This window comes from Phocoena phocoena, chromosome 19 (assembly GCF_963924675.1).
Source record: "Phocoena phocoena chromosome 19, mPhoPho1.1, whole genome shotgun sequence".
NCBI lineage: Eukaryota > Metazoa > Chordata > Mammalia > Artiodactyla > Phocoenidae > Phocoena > Phocoena phocoena.
This window is the reverse complement of record NC_089237.1, coordinates 13285235-13303081: the sequence shown is the minus strand read 5'-3', so window position 1 is coordinate 13303081 and position 17847 is coordinate 13285235. Positions and strand designations below refer to the sequence as shown.

Here is a 17847-nt window from a genome sequence, read left to right as displayed (position 1 = left end):
AGAGATAAGTGAAACTTGGTCGTTTCAAGAATAAATAAATAAATCCCACCATGACGGTTAAAACTAGAAAATATTGGAGAGTTTTGGGGAACTCCAGCTAATCCAGCAAATAAGACCTAATTCATTTGAAGGCTTCAATCACTTAATTATATTAGCATCCAAGTTCATGGTGACTTCTCTAACCCCAGCTGATAAATTTTCTTCTGAATAAATACACAGATCAGTTAATTGGGGTATAAAAATACACAAACTAATGCTCAGAAACATCTGGATCTGACCTTAATACGGCAAATATAATCAGACCTAAATGGTGTGTGTGTGTAGTTGACATGGGACAGGGCGCAGTCTTTGGAGATTAGTTGCTTAGATTAGGTGCTTAAACAACATTATTACAGGTTGTCATCAAATTACATTTGTTTGGCCAATCTCACTTCTCTAGGTGATTCATCCTGGGAAAGAAACAACACCCTAAAGATTGTCAGATTAATTCTAAAGAAATTAAAGGATGATGATGTTTTTTCTTTGCTTGGGAACAACAGGAATTCTAGAAGGCTGTGCTTCACCCAAACTTAAAAGAAGCAAAAAAAAAAAAAGAAAGATTAAAAAAAAGTGAAGAACCACTGGATAAATCTGATCAAGAACTTACATTAGCTACTTGTTTAGGTGGATGAGTCGACTTCCACTAAAATCTAAAAAGGAGTTTTAAGAGCTGGCCCCTTTGTCAGAGTGCTGGGAAATGAAAGAATGACTCACTTTTTTTTTTTTTTTTTTTTTGCGGTACGCGGGCCTCCCGCTGCTGTGGCCTCTCCTGTTGCAGAGCAACAGGCTCCGGACGCGCAGGCTCAGCGGCCATGGCTCACGGGCGCAGCCGCTCCGTGGCATGTGGGATCTTCCCAAACCGGGGCACGAACCCCTGTCCCCTGCATTGGCAGGCGGACTCTCAACCACTGCGCCACCAGGGAAGCCCAAGAATGACTCACTTTATACTTGATGTCAAAATCTTGGTGAGCACTGGCTTTCGTGTTTCTAAATCAACAAACAGCATTGTATAATGTTGCTCAGGCCATAGGCCAGGAAGTGGCCAGTGACCCTATACTCCTTTCTCTGTCACGGGTAAAGCTAGTGGCCAAGATAGTGTGTCCTGGGCACAGGGGGGTTCCTTCTAACTCTGTGTCACCCTGGGAGACTTGCCCAGCCTAACGCGGCATGATTTTGCCATCCTAGACAGAGACTATTGACACACAGTTTAAATAGTCATTTAGTCTATTTTATAATGAAGCCTGTGATGGAAAGTCTCAAGGACATCTGCCAGAGATGAATAAAGCAGAGGACTCAACTCCCATGTAGAATCATCTCCTCCAGAACACATATTCCAGGATTCATTCTGCCAACACATCATTTCCCACTCAATGTGCAGAGAAAGCAGAGGACTGCACTTGGAACCACAGCCAGAAAGGTCACCAGGTACTTACTGTTCCTTCCATTAATGATGGCTGGTGCCAGCCTCTGTCTCCAATTAGGGGTGGGGAGGGGGGCTGTTCCTGAAGATTGTGAAATCTGTCAATGAATATCCACCCCCCCCTCCACCACCACCCCCTAAAGCCCTGTAGCTGTTCAAGTTGTGATTATGTTTTTTCCGCTAAGTATCAAATTCTGACCTAAATTGTGGTCATTCTAGTCCAAATCTGGCAGATTTTTTTTTTCCCACACTGCTGCAGAAGAGAACAACCTCCTTTGGAAAGCTGTCTAAATTCAGGACAATCAGAGTCATCTTCTTGAGAAGAGGGACCATAACTTTTCAGTGTTCGTACTCATAATTCAATTTCCGTGCTTTCTGTCAATGGCTCTCTCTCTGAACATAGAGGTCTATTCTGCTGGAAAAATCCATAGATACCTCTTTAAAAAAAAAAAACACAGCTTTATTGAGATGTATTTTACACACCAACTCAATGGTTTTTAATATATTTACACAGAGTTGTGCAACCATCACCAAAATCTATTTTAAGACAGCAAGGAAACTTCTCCAATGTTCTCTGGACTGTAAGCTCTAAGAGGGTAGGGATCACATCTGCCTTGTTTGCTGCTCCATCCCTGGCACCAGGTCTAGCACCTAGCCTAGCACCTGGCACAGAGTAAGAGGTCAGTAAGTATTTGTGATAAACACTTTCATGCTGCCCCAGAGCCAGCCTGAACCTTCCAGATCCCTAAGTTTCCTAGATACGAGAAATAACTACTTCTTTCCTCCAACAGAAACTTTCAATTCAGCTCATCTCCCTACGGTAGGCAGAATGATCCCTGAGGTTCCCAGTGTGCACACCCTGTATATGTACAATTCCTTCACCTTGAATGGGGGTGGGCCTAATCAGACCATTCTTTTTGAAAAAGAGTAGAGGTCAGAGACAAGTCAGAGGTTCAGAGTTGGAGCAAATGCTTTCCTGTTGGCCTTGAAGGGGCAAACGGCCACATTGTGGCGAGGGCCACATGGCAGGAAATAGCAGGTGGCCTCTAAGAGCTGGCCCCTAGCTGATGGCCAGCAAGAAAGGGGAGACTTAGTCCTACAGCCACAAGGAACTGAATTCTGCCAACAACCACGTGAACTTGGAAGAGTACTCCAAGCTCCAGAAGAACATGGAGCTGCTAAGTTTGTGAAAATTTGTTATATAGCAATAGATATTGAATATACCCCTCCAGGAATCTGGAGGAAGGCAGACTGATTACATTAACTCCCAGGAATGAATGGCCTCAAACTTCTCAGAGGTACTGCTGTGGAATTTTAAAATGAGGAGGTTTTTAATAAAAAAGAATCTCTAGTTTGCAAAATTTCAAGAGGTATAAAGCTTAAGTGAAAAACTTAAACAGTGTGAAGGAAAACATCTAGGGACAGCTTTCCTAAAAGGTTCCTATTTTTCTCAGCTTCTTCTCATCCATTCATTCAGCAAGCATTTACTGTGTGCCAGACCCAAGGTTTAAGCAGTAGAGCTGCCCTATCCAATATGGCAGCCACCAGCCACATGTGACCCTTGAGCACTGCAAAGTGGCCAATGGGAATTGAAATGTGCTAGCACAGGGAACTCCGCTCAATATTCTGTAATAACCGAAAACAATTTGAAAAAGAAAAGATACATGTATATGTATAACTGAATCACTTTGCTATATACCTGAAACTAACACAACATTGTTAATCAACTATGCTCCAATATAAAAAAAAAATTTAATGAAAAAAAGAAATGTGCTACAAATGGAAAACACACTGGATTTCAAAGACTTTGTATGAAAGAAAAATAAGTTAAAAGATCTTGTTAGTATTTTCTTATGTGGATTACACGTTGAAAAGATAGTGATGGAGATGGATGACAAACAAGTAAACAAATAAGTACAGATTAAGATAAATGCAAAAGGAGGGGAGGGATAAATTGGGAGACTGGGATTGACATATACACACTACTATGTATAAAATAGATAACTATTAAGGACCTACTGTATAGCACAGGGAACTCTACTCAGTACTCTGTAATGACCTATATGGGAATAGAATCTTCAAAAGAGAGTATATATGTATATGTATAACTGATTCACTTTGCTGTACAGCAGAAACTAACACACCATTGGAAATCAACTATACTCCAATAAAAATTTTTTAAAAAGATAAATGCTATGAAGGAAATAAGTGCAAAGATAGAGAATAATAGGGGAAAACTATTTTATATGGAGTGGTCAGGAAAGATGTCTCTGAGGAGGTAACATATCCACTTATAAACCTGCAAGACTGCTGTTAACTCTCAAGTTTTCACACATGACAGCACCAGGGGCTGGGGAGCTTGAGAGCTGCAGGGCTATCACGTTGCACCATTCCGATTGGGTTCCATGTAAATGGCGCCCCCTGGAGGTGTGCACCCCGAGATCCTGTTTGTATGAATTGCTTCTAAGGTTTCATAAGATACTTTTTTCAAACTTTACATTTTCCAGATACAATTTGTTTTCCAGTTTTAATAGTTATAACACACTTCAACTTCATCTGCCATGTAGCCTACAAAAAAATCTCTACTTGGGAATACAACAAAATTCCTGATTTCAAGCATGAGACACAGAGGGCAGGCAGTTGGCAGTCTGCAATCTGAAATTCTTTTTTCCGTCTCCCAGCGATTTGCTAAATTTCGTCTCCCAGCGATTTGCTAAAGATTTGTAAAACCTTCCTGACTTCTTGCTACAAATCAGCTGGTTTCTGTATTTGTCTTCTTCTCTGAACAGAGGCAGACACGTTTGCTAGTTTTCAAAAAAGTTTTCAGAGTTACTTGACCATACAGACCTCCAGGCGACAGAAAGCAGGCCAGAATCCACAGAGGCCAGCCAGGGCACCTGCGCCCTCACTCAGGCGGCCAAAGCAATGAACCTCGACGTACTTTTCCAGTAATCGCTGCCCCTGAAAAACACACTTACTGCCTGTCACTGTGCACACGCTTTTATATTTAAAAAAACAAAACAAAACATCTTTGTGAACCCTCTGCCCTACACACACACACACACACACACACACACACACGCACACTTCCCTGATTGACACTGGGGCAAGGAAGAGATCTTAAAGAGGTTAAGTGTTGAAAATAGATTATTTTTTTTTGAAAGCTACCTATAAAAAATAGTATTCTCCATTCACCAAAATGAGAGCCTTTCTGAAAGGAAGATGCCTCACTTTCCCTGAATATCAGTTATACTCAATCAGATACAGTGTTTTGAAGCTGATTTTTAAAAGCCTTGGGAAGGCAATGAAAAGCAAAAGTTAATTACTACCCACTTTTAACTAGGGTTTTGTTAACAATAGTGGTTTTGTTTTTTTTTTCTCCCAAGGCCTAGAATCTGTTTCATGTGACAGGCATTCACACCCAAATCACAGGGAAAATGCGGTGTCCTTTCTCCACAAAGTCACTTTCACTGACCAGCCAGGAAGACAGCATCTGCTCCTCGTTGTCTGTTCTATTAGTGGTGAAAGGTTTGCACTGATCCATTAACCCGCCCCCCACTTCCCGGGTGCCCCTCACGACCAAGAAGGGAGCTTTGGGAGACAGCTGGGCAGCAATGAGCAACACTGTTCCCTGATGACTGTGAAACAGGCCAGAGAAGCTAATGGGATCACCCAGAAATCACTCACAACCCCAGCCTTTGTCCCTCCCAACTAAGCTAACAATTAGGAAAAAAAAAGTCAAAATAGTGCTCATTCTTAAAAAAAAAAAATTCCAAAATTATGTTTATGAGGAACCCTGGAGAAGGTCTATGAGATTAATCCAAGGAGTCTTTTCTCCTTTACATTCAAGGATATCACTTTGTACAGAAAACAAAGTGTTGATGAAAATATCAAATTTAAAACCTCTTTCCTGGCCTTCCCTGGTGGCACAGTGGTTAAGAATCCGCCTGCCAATGCAGGGGACACACAGGTTGGAGCCCTGGTCCGGGAATATCCCACATGCCTCAGAGCAACTAGCCTGTGCGTCACAACCACTGAGCCTGCGCTCTAGAGCCCGTGAGCCACAATTACTGAGCCCACATGTCACAACTACTGAAGCCCACACGCCTAGAGCCCATGCTCTGCAACAAGAGAAGCCACCGCAATGAAAAGCCCGCGCACCGCAATGAAGAGTAGGCCCCGCTCGCCGCAACTAGAGAAAGCCTGCACGCAGCAGCAAAGACCCAACGCAGCCAAAAAATAAATAAATAAATTTATATATGAAAAAAACCCTCTTTCCTTAAAGAATTTCTGTCCCAATAGGTTTGCAGATGCATTTCATGAAAATGCTTTAAAACGGAGCAAAAAGGAACACTGTTGGGCATTTTGGCATCTTCATTTATGTCATTCCAGAGACAGCATCACCCCTATCCCAAATCTGTTCTCAGAAATGTGCGCAAGAAAATTCTCTGGGGACTCAGGGGAGCCTGGATAAAGTGCGCTGGCTCCCTGCCAGGACAAAGAATAAAATAATATTCTGTTAAAAAGTTGGGTTGTTTTTTCTTTTTTCTTTTCTCTCTCTTTCTTCTTTTCTTGGAGGGGAGTGTTTCTGTTTTCCATCATGCGTCAAATCCCTGAAGATCAGGCTTCCCTGGTGGCGCAGCGGTTGAGAGTCCGCTTGCCGATGCAGGGGACATGGGTTCGTGCCCCGGTCTGGGAAGATCCCACATGCCGCAGAGCGGCTGGGCCCGTGAGCCATGGCCGCTGGGCCTGCGTGTCCAGAGCCTGTGCTCCACAACGGGAGAGGCCACAACAGTGAGAGCCCCGCGTACCGCAAAAAAAAAAAAAAAAATCCCTGAAGATCACAAGTAAATCCCAGACATTAATGTTGATGCAGTCAGAAAAGGAAGTATTAAACACCAAAGCAAGCAATGAAGTTGAAAAGATTCCCACCTTAGATCATACTGGGCTGTGCTCAGCTCTTGGAAGATGCTTATCTCACCGATAAGGACTTGCCAGGGAGGAGTGATCAGACTGTGCTCCACGGAGCCCTGAAGATGCAGTTTGGGACCAAGATGCTGGGACCAGTGGCAGCACCAAGGAGTGGCTTAGGAGGGAAGGGCCTTGAACTCCACCATAATCTGCATTGAGCCACACATCCAAAAGCTACCCCCCAAAAAAAATACAATCTAAGGAAAACCAGTGGACTTGTTATACAAAAGCAGCTTCAAAGAGAGGCCCCTGGCCACCTTTAGGGGCAGCTGACAACCCCTAAAATTCCCCTAAGAAGACAAGGTCAGAGTCTCCAACCCACCTTCCAACTAGAGACTGATTTAGTCTCCTGCTTTGCACATTCGGCTTAGGGATACTTCCTTCCAACAAGGAGTCCCAGCAAAAGAGCTTTGCTCCGGGTTCTGGCCTAGACCTTGCCCTTGGCTATGAGATGGGCAACTAACAGCACCTTCTATAGTTCTAGTCTTCTCCTCCACAAAATGAAATGCTTCAACTCTAGACCATTTCTAATGGTCCTTCCAAGTCTAAAATTCTAGAATCTATATCACCAAATGTTTCAAATGAAGACAATGACAACTGTCTCTTCATAGGCAACTATTGGCCCCCAGGGACCTTTGTTGTTTAGAACTTTCCAATGGGCTTATATTTAGTTCAGAGACAGCAACATTGAAAATAAATGAGGAGACTATTCCAATGAAGTGGGTTTTTTTTAAATTAAAATAAATCCATGGGGGCTTCCCTGGTGGCGCAGTGGTTGAGAGTCCGCCTGCCGATGCAGGGAACATGGGTTCGTGCCCCAGTCCAGGAGGATCCCACATGCTGCGGAGCGGCTGGGCCCGTGAGCCATGGCCGCTGAGCCTGTGCATCTGGAGCCTGTGCTCCGCAACGGGAAAGGCCACAGCAGTGAGAGGCCCGCGTACCGCAAAAAATAATAATAATTAAAAAAATATATCCATGGGATGTTACTTATAATTCTTTACTCTGATATGAATGTCTGAAAAACAAAACACCAACACTGATCTAGACTGTAATTCAGCTTTACTTGCTTTATCTCCCAGAGCTGTTCTTCTTTCCTGGAACTAGGGAATATTTTATGAGTTAAAATAAGGCGAGAGAAATAGTAGAAACTAGCACACTCTATACCAATTCAAAAGGTCTTTGATTTTTCATTTAGTTGATAGTGCTGACTTTATCTGTTTTCAAGAATTTTTTTTTTTTCTAGATTAAACATGAGAAACAGGCAAGCAGAGTAAGGAGAAACAAATACTAATGGTTTTACCATGGTTCTGGCTTGGCTATTAACTAGTTGTGTGGCCTGGCGCACATTACTTAACCTTTCTGAATCTCTGTTCACTCATCTGCAAAATGTGGATAACACACCAGTCTCCCTTGCACTCCCCTCCAAGAAGAGTTAAACTAGATAAGACCAGGGAAAAAGGATGGACATACAGTGTTGGTCCTTTTGATGATTCTCCAAAACAAGGGCATTTGTCTCATTTTTAAAAGTATGGACATTGCTACTAATTAACTGTGGTTGTCAGAACAGGGACAAATCCTAGAAGTTTCATGTAGGCTGAATCAGGCCCAAAGCAAATCAAGAGTTGTAGCAAAAGTGAGGTTTCTAAAAGTCTACCAAAGTGGATGGTAGTTGTCTTCTTTGAAGATAATGGCTTCCCAATTTTCAGAGTTAAGGTTGGGAGGACACAGTGCTAAGGTGGATGGTGGATTGTGGGGTTCACTACCAGTCAGACCCTAGGGGTCTAACCTCTGGCAAGCTGGGCCTCACGTCCTCATCCATCATCTGACTTGGTTAATCTGAATCCTTCCGCTTTGAAACCCTGCTCAATCTAAACTGCCCCTCTGCTTCACTAACAAAGAAGAAAACTACTTTGGAATATGACCTTACAGACACTGAATCATGCTTTGGTCCAAATGAATTACACGTTAATTAAGTTATAATTATACATTATATTACAGGCCGAGTCTCATTTCATTTGCCAATCAAGAAAGGAAGGGCCTCCACCTATACCACTCAAATATGATTACTTCTCCCCAAAGTTGTAGTTATTTCAGTACAAAAATAAATGTGGAGAAAGAGCGGTGTCTGAGGGTTCAAGAAAGCCTGAGAAGGGAAAAAAACAGAATAAAGAGATTTTGTAGGTAGTACAGAAGATTCTAGAGCTGGTTACTTTCTTGACTATCACCTGCAATGGGGGGCATTTCGTGCAGTACCAGCATTGCCCCTAGATCCCAAACTCCTCTCAATAAAGAAAGTCATTAGGAGGAGATGGAGTGGAAGCAGACACACCTCCAAGCTGAACTACTTCAGCTCATCTGCTCAGGGGTGAGAAGATCTCGATAACCTTTTCTAGAAAAACTCCGGTTAACCAGTTTCATTCATTTGTCTCTCCCATCGTCCACATAGCATTGTGTGCTGCTTTTCCACGTGATTTACACGGTCTGCCTACCCACATGGCCTCCCTCCTTCAAGAACTTGCTCAAATGTTATCTCCCCCAAAGCCAACGAACTGCACCGCTCGGTTGATCGTTGGGGTGGGGGCTGATCTCTTTGGCACCCAGCGTCCCTAGAATACATTTTGTAAACTCGGAGCTATACTTTGATCTTGCCTTGGATTGTACTTGGCTCTTCCTTAACACTTGCTCCAGACAACAAATGTAGACAAGTCCCCACCTTTTTCTCTCCCAAAGCACCTCGCCCCTTCCCCAAGTAGTGGCTCAGTAACATGTCTAACAGATTAAGTGCACTGTATTTCAACATAAACACGGTTTGGGTCGCCGGTGTTACGTGTGTTGCCACACCAAACCACACTGGTAAGTTTCAAATTGCCTTGATTGGCTTCAAGCTCCCACGGTGTCCCTGGACAAGCGCTAAGCAATTGTGAAATCACCAAAGATAGGGAGGCAGAGCGGGAATAAAGGAAAGCCGGGGCCTGAATAATCCTCACTGAGTCATCGTTTCCTGAAAGATCGAGCTTGAGGCTTGGGGTGGGGAAAGGGGGTGGGGAGGGAGGGGTTCGGGAGAAAGGAACCTGAGCAGCGCGTGGAGGACGAGCCCAGGACAAGCACCCTCCCCTCGCCCTGAAGCTGCGGGACCCGGGAACCCGGACCGGGCCCGCACCCACGTGCTGGAGCGCCCCCCTGTGGCCGCGCCGCAGCCCCCGCCGTTCCCCGCTTGCCCGCAGAGAGCTCTCCCCGCGGCCCAAGAAACAAGACAAGCAGAAAGTTTCCGACCCAGGCGGTTAGAGAAAGGTCGAAGCCAGGTCCGGGGGCCTCGAAGCGCGGGCGTGGCGGAAGAGGCGCCCAGTCTGGCGGCGATGGCAAGGGGTCCGAGCCCAAACGGACCCCCCGAGGGTTCCGAGGTGCCCCGAGGCGGGGCCCGGGCCCTCCAAATCCCGAGGGCGAAGGGCTTCTCCCTTACCCCAACCTTCCAGCGAAGGGCGGGAGGGGAACCTGGGCCCACGCCAGGTCGGATTGCTCCCCCCAGCTACCAGGGCATGCTTGGGGCTCTTGGGTTTGCTTTATTCATTTTCTTAATTGGAAGGAGGGGGCGACCAAATCCCTTTGGCGCATTCTGATCCCCAGCAATCTGGATTCTGGGAGCCTCCCCCCCCAAAACCCACCTGCAGTCTCCACCGCCCCACCCAACGCCGCCCTCCTTGCTGGGGTGACAAGTGGAAGCAGTAATTCCACTTCCTCCTCCCCCTCCAGCCTCCCGGTTTGGAAGGCAGTTTTCCACCAGGGTTTCCCCGCCGCCCGCAGTGGACCCGCCGGCCGGGAGGCGCGGCGCCCCGGAGCCGGGGACGGGGAGTGGGCGAGGCCGGGCCCGGCGCGGCGCTTACCTCGGCTACGGTGAGCGGCATGCAGATCCGGTACTCCTTCAGCAGCATGGTCCTGCCGGCCGCGGACCCCCGAGGCGGGAAGAGGGGGGCTCCCCCAGACCAACAAGGCTGCCGCCCAGGCGCAGGGCAAAGCGCCCGGAGCCCCGTGCTCGGACCCGGGCGGCGAAGTAGCCCCGGCGGTGCGCTCAGGTCCTGGCTTCCTCCTCTCCGCCCGAGAGCATGTCAAGGCTTGGGTCCTGGTGTTCGCGGCTCCCCCGCCTCCTTCCTCGCCGACGCCGAGGTCGATCCGCCTGGAACGCGGTGTTGCAAAGTCAGCCAGGGAGGGAGGGAGACCCACTGGAAACCGCTCTGATCGGCAGCCCGGGGCAGTAGTAGCGGGCGCCAGATCAGGACATGCCCGGCAGCGGGCGAGGGAGGAAAAATAAGAGAGATTTCCAAAAATTAAAACGAATGCACAAAAGTCACCCGCTCGATCCGCCTCTGAAACCAGATCTGAACCTGGCGACCCCCCTTTTCCGGCCGGTCTGCCCAAGGCTAATGTCACCAGGCACACATTGCTGACGGAGCCAGAGATGCTGACTTTCCAGACAAAGGCTCGATCGGCTGTGCTCCTTGGGCGGTAAACAAGATTTCCTGCTCTTTTTAGGGCCGGTCCCCGAGGCGCTTCAGGGCTCGCTGGGGGAGAAAAGGGAAGCCGCCGCCGCCGCTCAGCTCTGCCGGGCTGGGGCTCTGGGTTCCTCCGACCTCGGCTCGCGGCTGCGAGGGGCGGGCGGGAGGAAGCTGGCGCCTTCCGTGCGCTTCCCCTCCCCCGAGTCCGGATCCCCGAGCGCCTTGCGTGCCCGAGAGTTTGCAGCCACCTCGCCGGGGCCGGAGAGTCGGCGCCGAGCTGCAGTGTGCCTCGGGCCGGGGAGGTGGGTGCGGGAGGAGCGAGCGCGAGCGAAGCTGACATCAGCAGCCGCCTCGGCGGGGAGGGTAGCCCCATCCGGCCAATGGGGAAATGGCAAAGAATGTGGAGGATTTAAACAAAACAGCATGTCTCTCCCCGGCTGCTGCCAGACGGCAGGGCTGCCGCGGAGAGCCGAGGCTGGCCGGCGATGGGGAGTTTCGGGAAAGGGGGCTCCCTTCGGCTCCTTTACCCTTTGAATCTGTTCTCAAATGTACCCCGGGTGCCACAGTGCTCTGTCCAGCCACTCTGGGTAGTTTCTGGGTCCAAGGTACAGAAGTGCCCCTTGACCTTTAGAGAAGGTTTTTACAAATGCCCACCGAGAGCGTTTTCACTTTGGTCCAGTAAGCAAGTCCAGCGCTGGAGAGGCGATGGGATTTGGGAGCAGGAGAGCAAACCCTTGCCTGGTTTCCTAACTGGTTTCAGAGCAGGAATCCAGAAACTGGAAAGTCCAACAATGTGAATGAAAATGAAATCCAAACAGAAAGACACACAAACCAGGGGGAACATGAACCAGGCATAGCCTTTTACCTCTCCTGGCCCTGCTCTGCAGTCTGACTGCAGGCTTCGCAGAGCAGCAAGAAGAGGTTTTCCTGTCAGCATTCCCAAGTTCAAAAAGTCACAGTGAAATGTCAGTGAAAATGCCTGGAGTGTTGGTATTTCATCCATATTAAACAGATGCCTCATTTTAACCACAAGAGGCACATTCTTCAGTTACTCAGGAAGCTGCATGTAACTGCTGAAGTCTGTTTTTCATTTGTCTGGTATTTTTAAGCTTGTTTTTCTGAAAAGTTGCTGGATGAAAAATGCATCAGTTGCCTCTCTGCAGAATAACCTGCAAGCATCATCTTTCCTCAGAAAAAATATTCGTGCTCTAAGATCCTGCTGCTCCTCACAGGGCTTTGGATGGCGATACTGATGGCCTCAATCTTAGAGTATTTAAAATTGTAAGTAATAAGTAATTAACCAATATAACTATGGTGGGCTGTGGCTAAAATCATCCAGATGGCTGGAGAGAAATTATAACTGTGTGAATATGATACAAAGGCTGATAGAAAAATGACACCCTCTATCCAGCTTATATTCTAGGGAAAAAACTATTTTCTAGATAAATGCTTCCCAGAGTTGGCTCAGAAAGATTCACAGCAACTAATTGAAGCTAAACCAAATTCCTCGAGGTGGAAAATCTAAATCTGACACTGTACTGCTGAATAATAACACATGAAAGCCTGTGATACGCAGAGGATGCTCAAGCTGTTTTTCTTTTTCCTGCTTCTTACTCAAACACGGAGTAGTGGCTTCACTTCTGGCACTTAAAACTCTTCCCAGAGGCAGCTAGGGGATGTATTGGCTAGCCACACATGCATATGCACACAGGACATCAGGGTAGGTGGACAAATTCCTGGCTTTCCTAGATGTTTCCTGACATTGATTCTGTATAATGAAGTGTTTTACTGATGAATATTACAGTTGAGGAACTCCTTCTCCGAATCTCACAAACTGCAAATTACCACATGTATGCTTCTGTCCTTTCCCCTTTGCTAAACTGACTTCCTCCCTGAACTTTTCCTTTTCAGTCAGTCCGCACGCCTGGTCACATGACCCTTGTTCAGGCACAGCTCTAATCCTTCTGCCTTCAACACCTCTTAGTGATTCTCTGTGGTCTAACTGAGCAAGTTAAAACTCCCTGGCGGGAGTATCGAGGCTCTGAATCTACCTTTCCCACAGAGCCCCATCACCCTTCCCCGGCCCTGCTCCAGCCAAATGAGAAAACTCTGTTGTCCAGAGAAGGGCTCCACTTACTTCGATCCTTCTGCTCTTGCCACTGCCTTCACAGAGAATCCTCTCCCACTTCCTCCCTCAGGACACAATTAAGCAGCAGGGCATTGACAATCTGTGTTGCTGGAAAGTGATTCTGATGGTAGTGTATTGGATGGGTTGGGACAGAAGGATACCAGAGGCCAGAGGTTTATATGACTGTAATTCTAAAGGAGACAAACGGGGACGGTCTGAATTAGACAGCGAATGAAGAAAAGACGATGAACTTAAAAGATATGGATAGGACTTGGGAACCGATGGGTTTTCTCTACAACAGTGCTTGGGAGAGGGGAGGGCAAAGGGAGAGCGTATTCATTCATAACTCATTCACACAAGGGAGGAGGGCGCCATCTACTGGTCAGACACCTTGCTTTAAAATGTTTTAAGTCACCTCGTCAGCAACAGTCTGGTGAGAACTGTATCTTTGTTTTCTTTTCAACATGGAGTTCGCAATATCCATTTCCAAAGAGCCTTGAAGGTGTTGCTATCATCACTGTGGATGGTAGCGATGTTCCATTAACAACGTACACTCTACAGTTACGGATCATCACATATTAAAAAGTGTGGATGGGGAGCAAAGGGCAAAGAGAAGAACCAAGAGTAAAGTTACCAGTGAGGAATGATGCGACCAAAAGGAAAAGAGTATTAGCCTACTCATGTCTATGACAGCATATATTCTCAGATGGGTGACACCCTCTGAAGGCAGGGTTCTCAGAACGCGAGATGGGGGAGGTGTGCATCTCAATCAATCATCTGAGGAGCTGTTCAACCCATTGTCTTCACCCGAATTCTGTTGATTCACCCCCTCCCCCACATTGAAACCTCTTCCTAGTTTGTGTGAAAAAAAAACCCAAAACCTGTAGGGTTCTGTCTGTAACTAGGATCTGAAAGAAGAGTGTATTAACAGACTTCGTGACTCTTCATATTTTATTCCAAGAATATCCCTGGTACTTGTAAAGTAAGCTGTTGTGGTTCTGTCCATCTTCCTTCTAGTCCTCCTCACTAGATCTAAAGTCTGTGGGTTCACCAAGGCCCAATAAGACTCCTATCTCCTACGTGGAGCCATTCTAGATAACTCTTTTTACTCTTTCTAGACAACCCAGAACACTGATCTGGACTATTCATTTTGGTTCTGGTTTGTATGCCAGTGTGGCCTTTATATATATAATATCATATCCTTTACTTGAAGTGTTTCACTTGTTCTCCAATCCCCCAACATGATGGTAACCTTCCTGAGGAGATGGACCATGTCCTATTGTGTCATCTGTAAAGTGTAGCCTGGTTTGAGGGATATTGTGGGTACCCAATCAAGGTCTATTAGATGTATGCATATGAGTTCAGGATTCTCGACCTTGGCACTATTGACATTTGATAACAGATAATTCTTTGCTGGGGGAATCACTGTAGGATTCAGCAGCATCCCTGGTCTCTACACACTGAGTATCAGTAGCAATCCCACCCACACACCCACGTACATTGCCAAATATGGGGATGGGTGTGGAGGGGGGGAACTGCTGCAGCACAGAATCACTGCATTATGTAACATTCATTAATCTTATCTAAATGTGTAGCTACTCCAAAGAAGCTTTTGAAGAGACTGAACTTCAACTTGTTTTAGAGCTAAGGAGAGAAGGAACAGAACAAAACTGTTATATCACAGTTCTATAAAGATGTCCCCTTCTCATTCCCATGCTCTGCTTTCTATTAGCCAAGTAGCCCTTGATAAAGGACTTAACTTTATCATTTGGTTACGGTAATGTCTACCAAGTTTTTCTATTGTAGTGACTAGTTTTCCCTTTCCATACTCTATTCTTTGGAAGGTAGTCTTGAAGTGCAGCCTACACTCAAGGGAGCAGAGCTAAGCCCCACCCCCTCAAGGGGAGGGTATCTACACACACAATATGGTATCCTGCAAGATGTGTCCTTTCTCCCTCATTTGTGTGTTCATTCAATTATTTATTTATATCAGTGTGGACTCAGGCATATTTCTTCTCTACTTTGAGTTATAATTCAATACGACGTTATTTTTGTTGTTCACACTGGCCCAGCTTTGGCCATTGGTAGCTCTTCCAGGTCGGTTCCTGCGTCCTTTTGACATGCCCCTCCCCCTCTTTAAGGGCAATTTTTGAAAATCAAAGTTATACTTTGCAATTGTTTTATTAAACATTTTTTAATTCCAGAGAAGCCTATGTCTATATATTCCTGTGTGTGTGTGTGTTTTAAACACTTGTATGTCTAACCTTGTTAGGTCCTATGCAAATGTTAAATTCATTCTTAATAAAACTACACAAAGCAAGTCCCAAAGCAATTCTTATGTGTAGACCCACTTATCAGTCCTCTTTTAAATACGGAGAATGCCTTTGATGTGGAATTGCTTACAGCTGTGCAGTAAATGCTCATAAAATAAAGATTAATTGACAATGATGTGGTACAAATTGCTTCACATGGGAAAAAACCCTGGAGGATCCGTGGCCAAACGTATGGTTTTGTCTTCTTTTTTTTTTTTAATAAATAAGCTAGTAATAAATTTTATGAAGGTTTCACTTTTTATTGCATTACCTGCTTTTACAGAAGTTGGCAAACATTGGAATATTTTGAGATGAATTATGAGAGGATCTGTAACCTATACTCACTGGAGAGAAATTTTAGTGATGAAAGAAGACGTTGTCCTTGACCCTGAGTATCCTTTAAGAGGAAGTAACTGTGCAACCATAACTTACGGTAACTCTTTAATGCCAAATTATATTTGACCTAGTATCATCAAATGACGTCAACACAGATCCAGAAATAGTATTTTTTAGCTATGTAGTGCCATAGAGACGTCATGGAATTTGACTTTTTGTGGAACGTTTTAAATGCCCCCAGAGAGAAGAAGGAATTATGTTTGCTATTAAGAGCATGTAACCGTTTATATCAAAACCCCAGCTTAGAAATTGCATAGGTGACTACAGTGTAGCTGAATAATGGCCCCAAAGACATCAGGCCCTAAGCCCTGGAAACTGAAAATGTTACCATATTGGAAAAAGGGTCTTGGCAGATGTGGTTAAGTTAAAGACTTTGAGATGAGACTACCGTGGATTATCTGGGTGTCCCTAAATATAGTCACAAGTATCTGTGTAAGAGAAAGGCAGGTGGACATCTGACACACACACACACACAGAAGAGGAGAAGTCACTGTGACCATGAAAGCAGAGACTGGAGTGATGAGATCCCCACAAGCCAAGGGATGCCCACAGCCACCAGAAGCTGGAAGAGGCAAGGAACAGACTGTCCCCTAGAGCCTCCAGAGAGAGCATGGCCCTGCCATACCTTGATTTCAGCCCACTGACACTGACTTCAGACTTCTGGATTCCAGACTGTGAGGGCATCAATTGCTTTTGTTTCAAGCCACCAAATTCATGGTTATTTGTTACAGCAGCAAGAGTAAATGGATACAATGACTTAGGTATGCCTTTACTCACCTGACCTTTACCCAAAAGATAAAATATTTTTCTTTACAAAATGATTCATAACAGACTTGAAAATATCAAGTTCTCCCATTGCCTTTAAAATAAGCAATTTATAAAAACAAATATTTTGGAAATTCCCTGGTGGTCCAGTGGTTAGGACTTGGAGCTTTCACTGCCCGGGTTCAATCCCTGGTCAGGGAACTAAGATCCCGCAAGCGGTGCGGCCAAAAATATATGTAAGCAAATAAATAAAAACAAATATTTTACAAACAAATATTTTACACACATTTCAGGAAGTTTTCTGTAATGTAAGCCCTGCGACTTTCAATACCATCAGTATGTTAATGCCTCCTAACTTCAAATCTCTAGCCCAAATGACTCCCTTTAATTTGACAGTTGTATATCCACTTGCCTTCTCAGCATTGTCACTTGGATACCCAATAGGCACCTCAAATTAACATATCCAAAACTGACTCCTGTCCTTTTCCTTCTGACTTTCTTGTCCCTAGTCTGCTCCATCTTGGCAAATGGCAACTCCATCTTTTCAGAGATTGAGCTCAAAAATCTTGCAGACATGTTTGACCCCTTTCCTCTCATAACCAACCACAAGTCCTATCTTGGCTCTATTTTCAGATTATATCCAGGATCTAGCCACTTCTTACTACTTCTACTGCCTGCACCCTCGTCCAAGGCACCATCATTTTCCCCCTGCATTATTGCAAAAACTTTCTAACTAGTCTCCCAGCTTCTGCCCAGCAGAAAACAGCTTCTGTCTCTTAGGAAATAGAGTGATTCCTTTACTATGTAAATCAGGTCCTGCCACTCCTTTGCCCCAAACTCCCATTGGCTCTCCATCTCACTCAGATTAAAAACCAAGTCCTTCTAATGGTCAAATTGCCTTAAATCTCATCTCCCACAACTCTCGCCCTTACTCATTCTGTTTTTCAAACAAGCCAGGCATGATCTGATTGCTCTCAGCTCAGGGTTCTTGCTCCTGCCTCTGCCTAGAATCTTCATCCCCCAGCAACCTGCAAGACTCCCTTACTGCAGGTCTTAGCTCACTGGCGATGCCCTCTTTGACCACCTCCCAAGCACTATCATCCCTGGCACATATTTACATATTGATTTTCTGTCTTCCTCCCCATTAGAATGTTCACTTCACAAAGGCAGGAACTTTGGGTCAGGTATGTGCACAGCCAATAAGCTGAAAGTGCCAGAAATGCCAAATATGAAAAAATATATATACCAAAGTAGCAATTAATATATAGGCACACTATGTTCAATAACTAGTATCATAATATATATTACCATGGTTCTTTCTGAATA

The 17847-nt window shown here is 45.5% G+C and overlaps 1 protein-coding gene across 2 annotated transcripts in view; it reads right to left on the bottom strand.

Moving 5' to 3' along the window:
* PITPNC1 (phosphatidylinositol transfer protein cytoplasmic 1) overlaps nucleotides 1-11231 on the bottom strand; it is a 254225-nt gene extending 242994 nt beyond the window's left edge. Inside the window, exon 1 of one of the 2 annotated variants that reach the window (XM_065896907.1) lies at nucleotides 10312-11231. In XM_065896907.1, coding sequence (XP_065752979.1) covers nucleotides 10312-10359 — 48 coding nt within the window. In that variant the 5' untranslated portion in view covers nucleotides 10360-11231. The remainder of the gene's footprint in view (nucleotides 1-10311) is intronic. The other variant, XM_065896906.1, reaches the window with a different exon arrangement.
* Between the last annotated feature and the right edge of the window lie 6616 nt (nucleotides 11232-17847).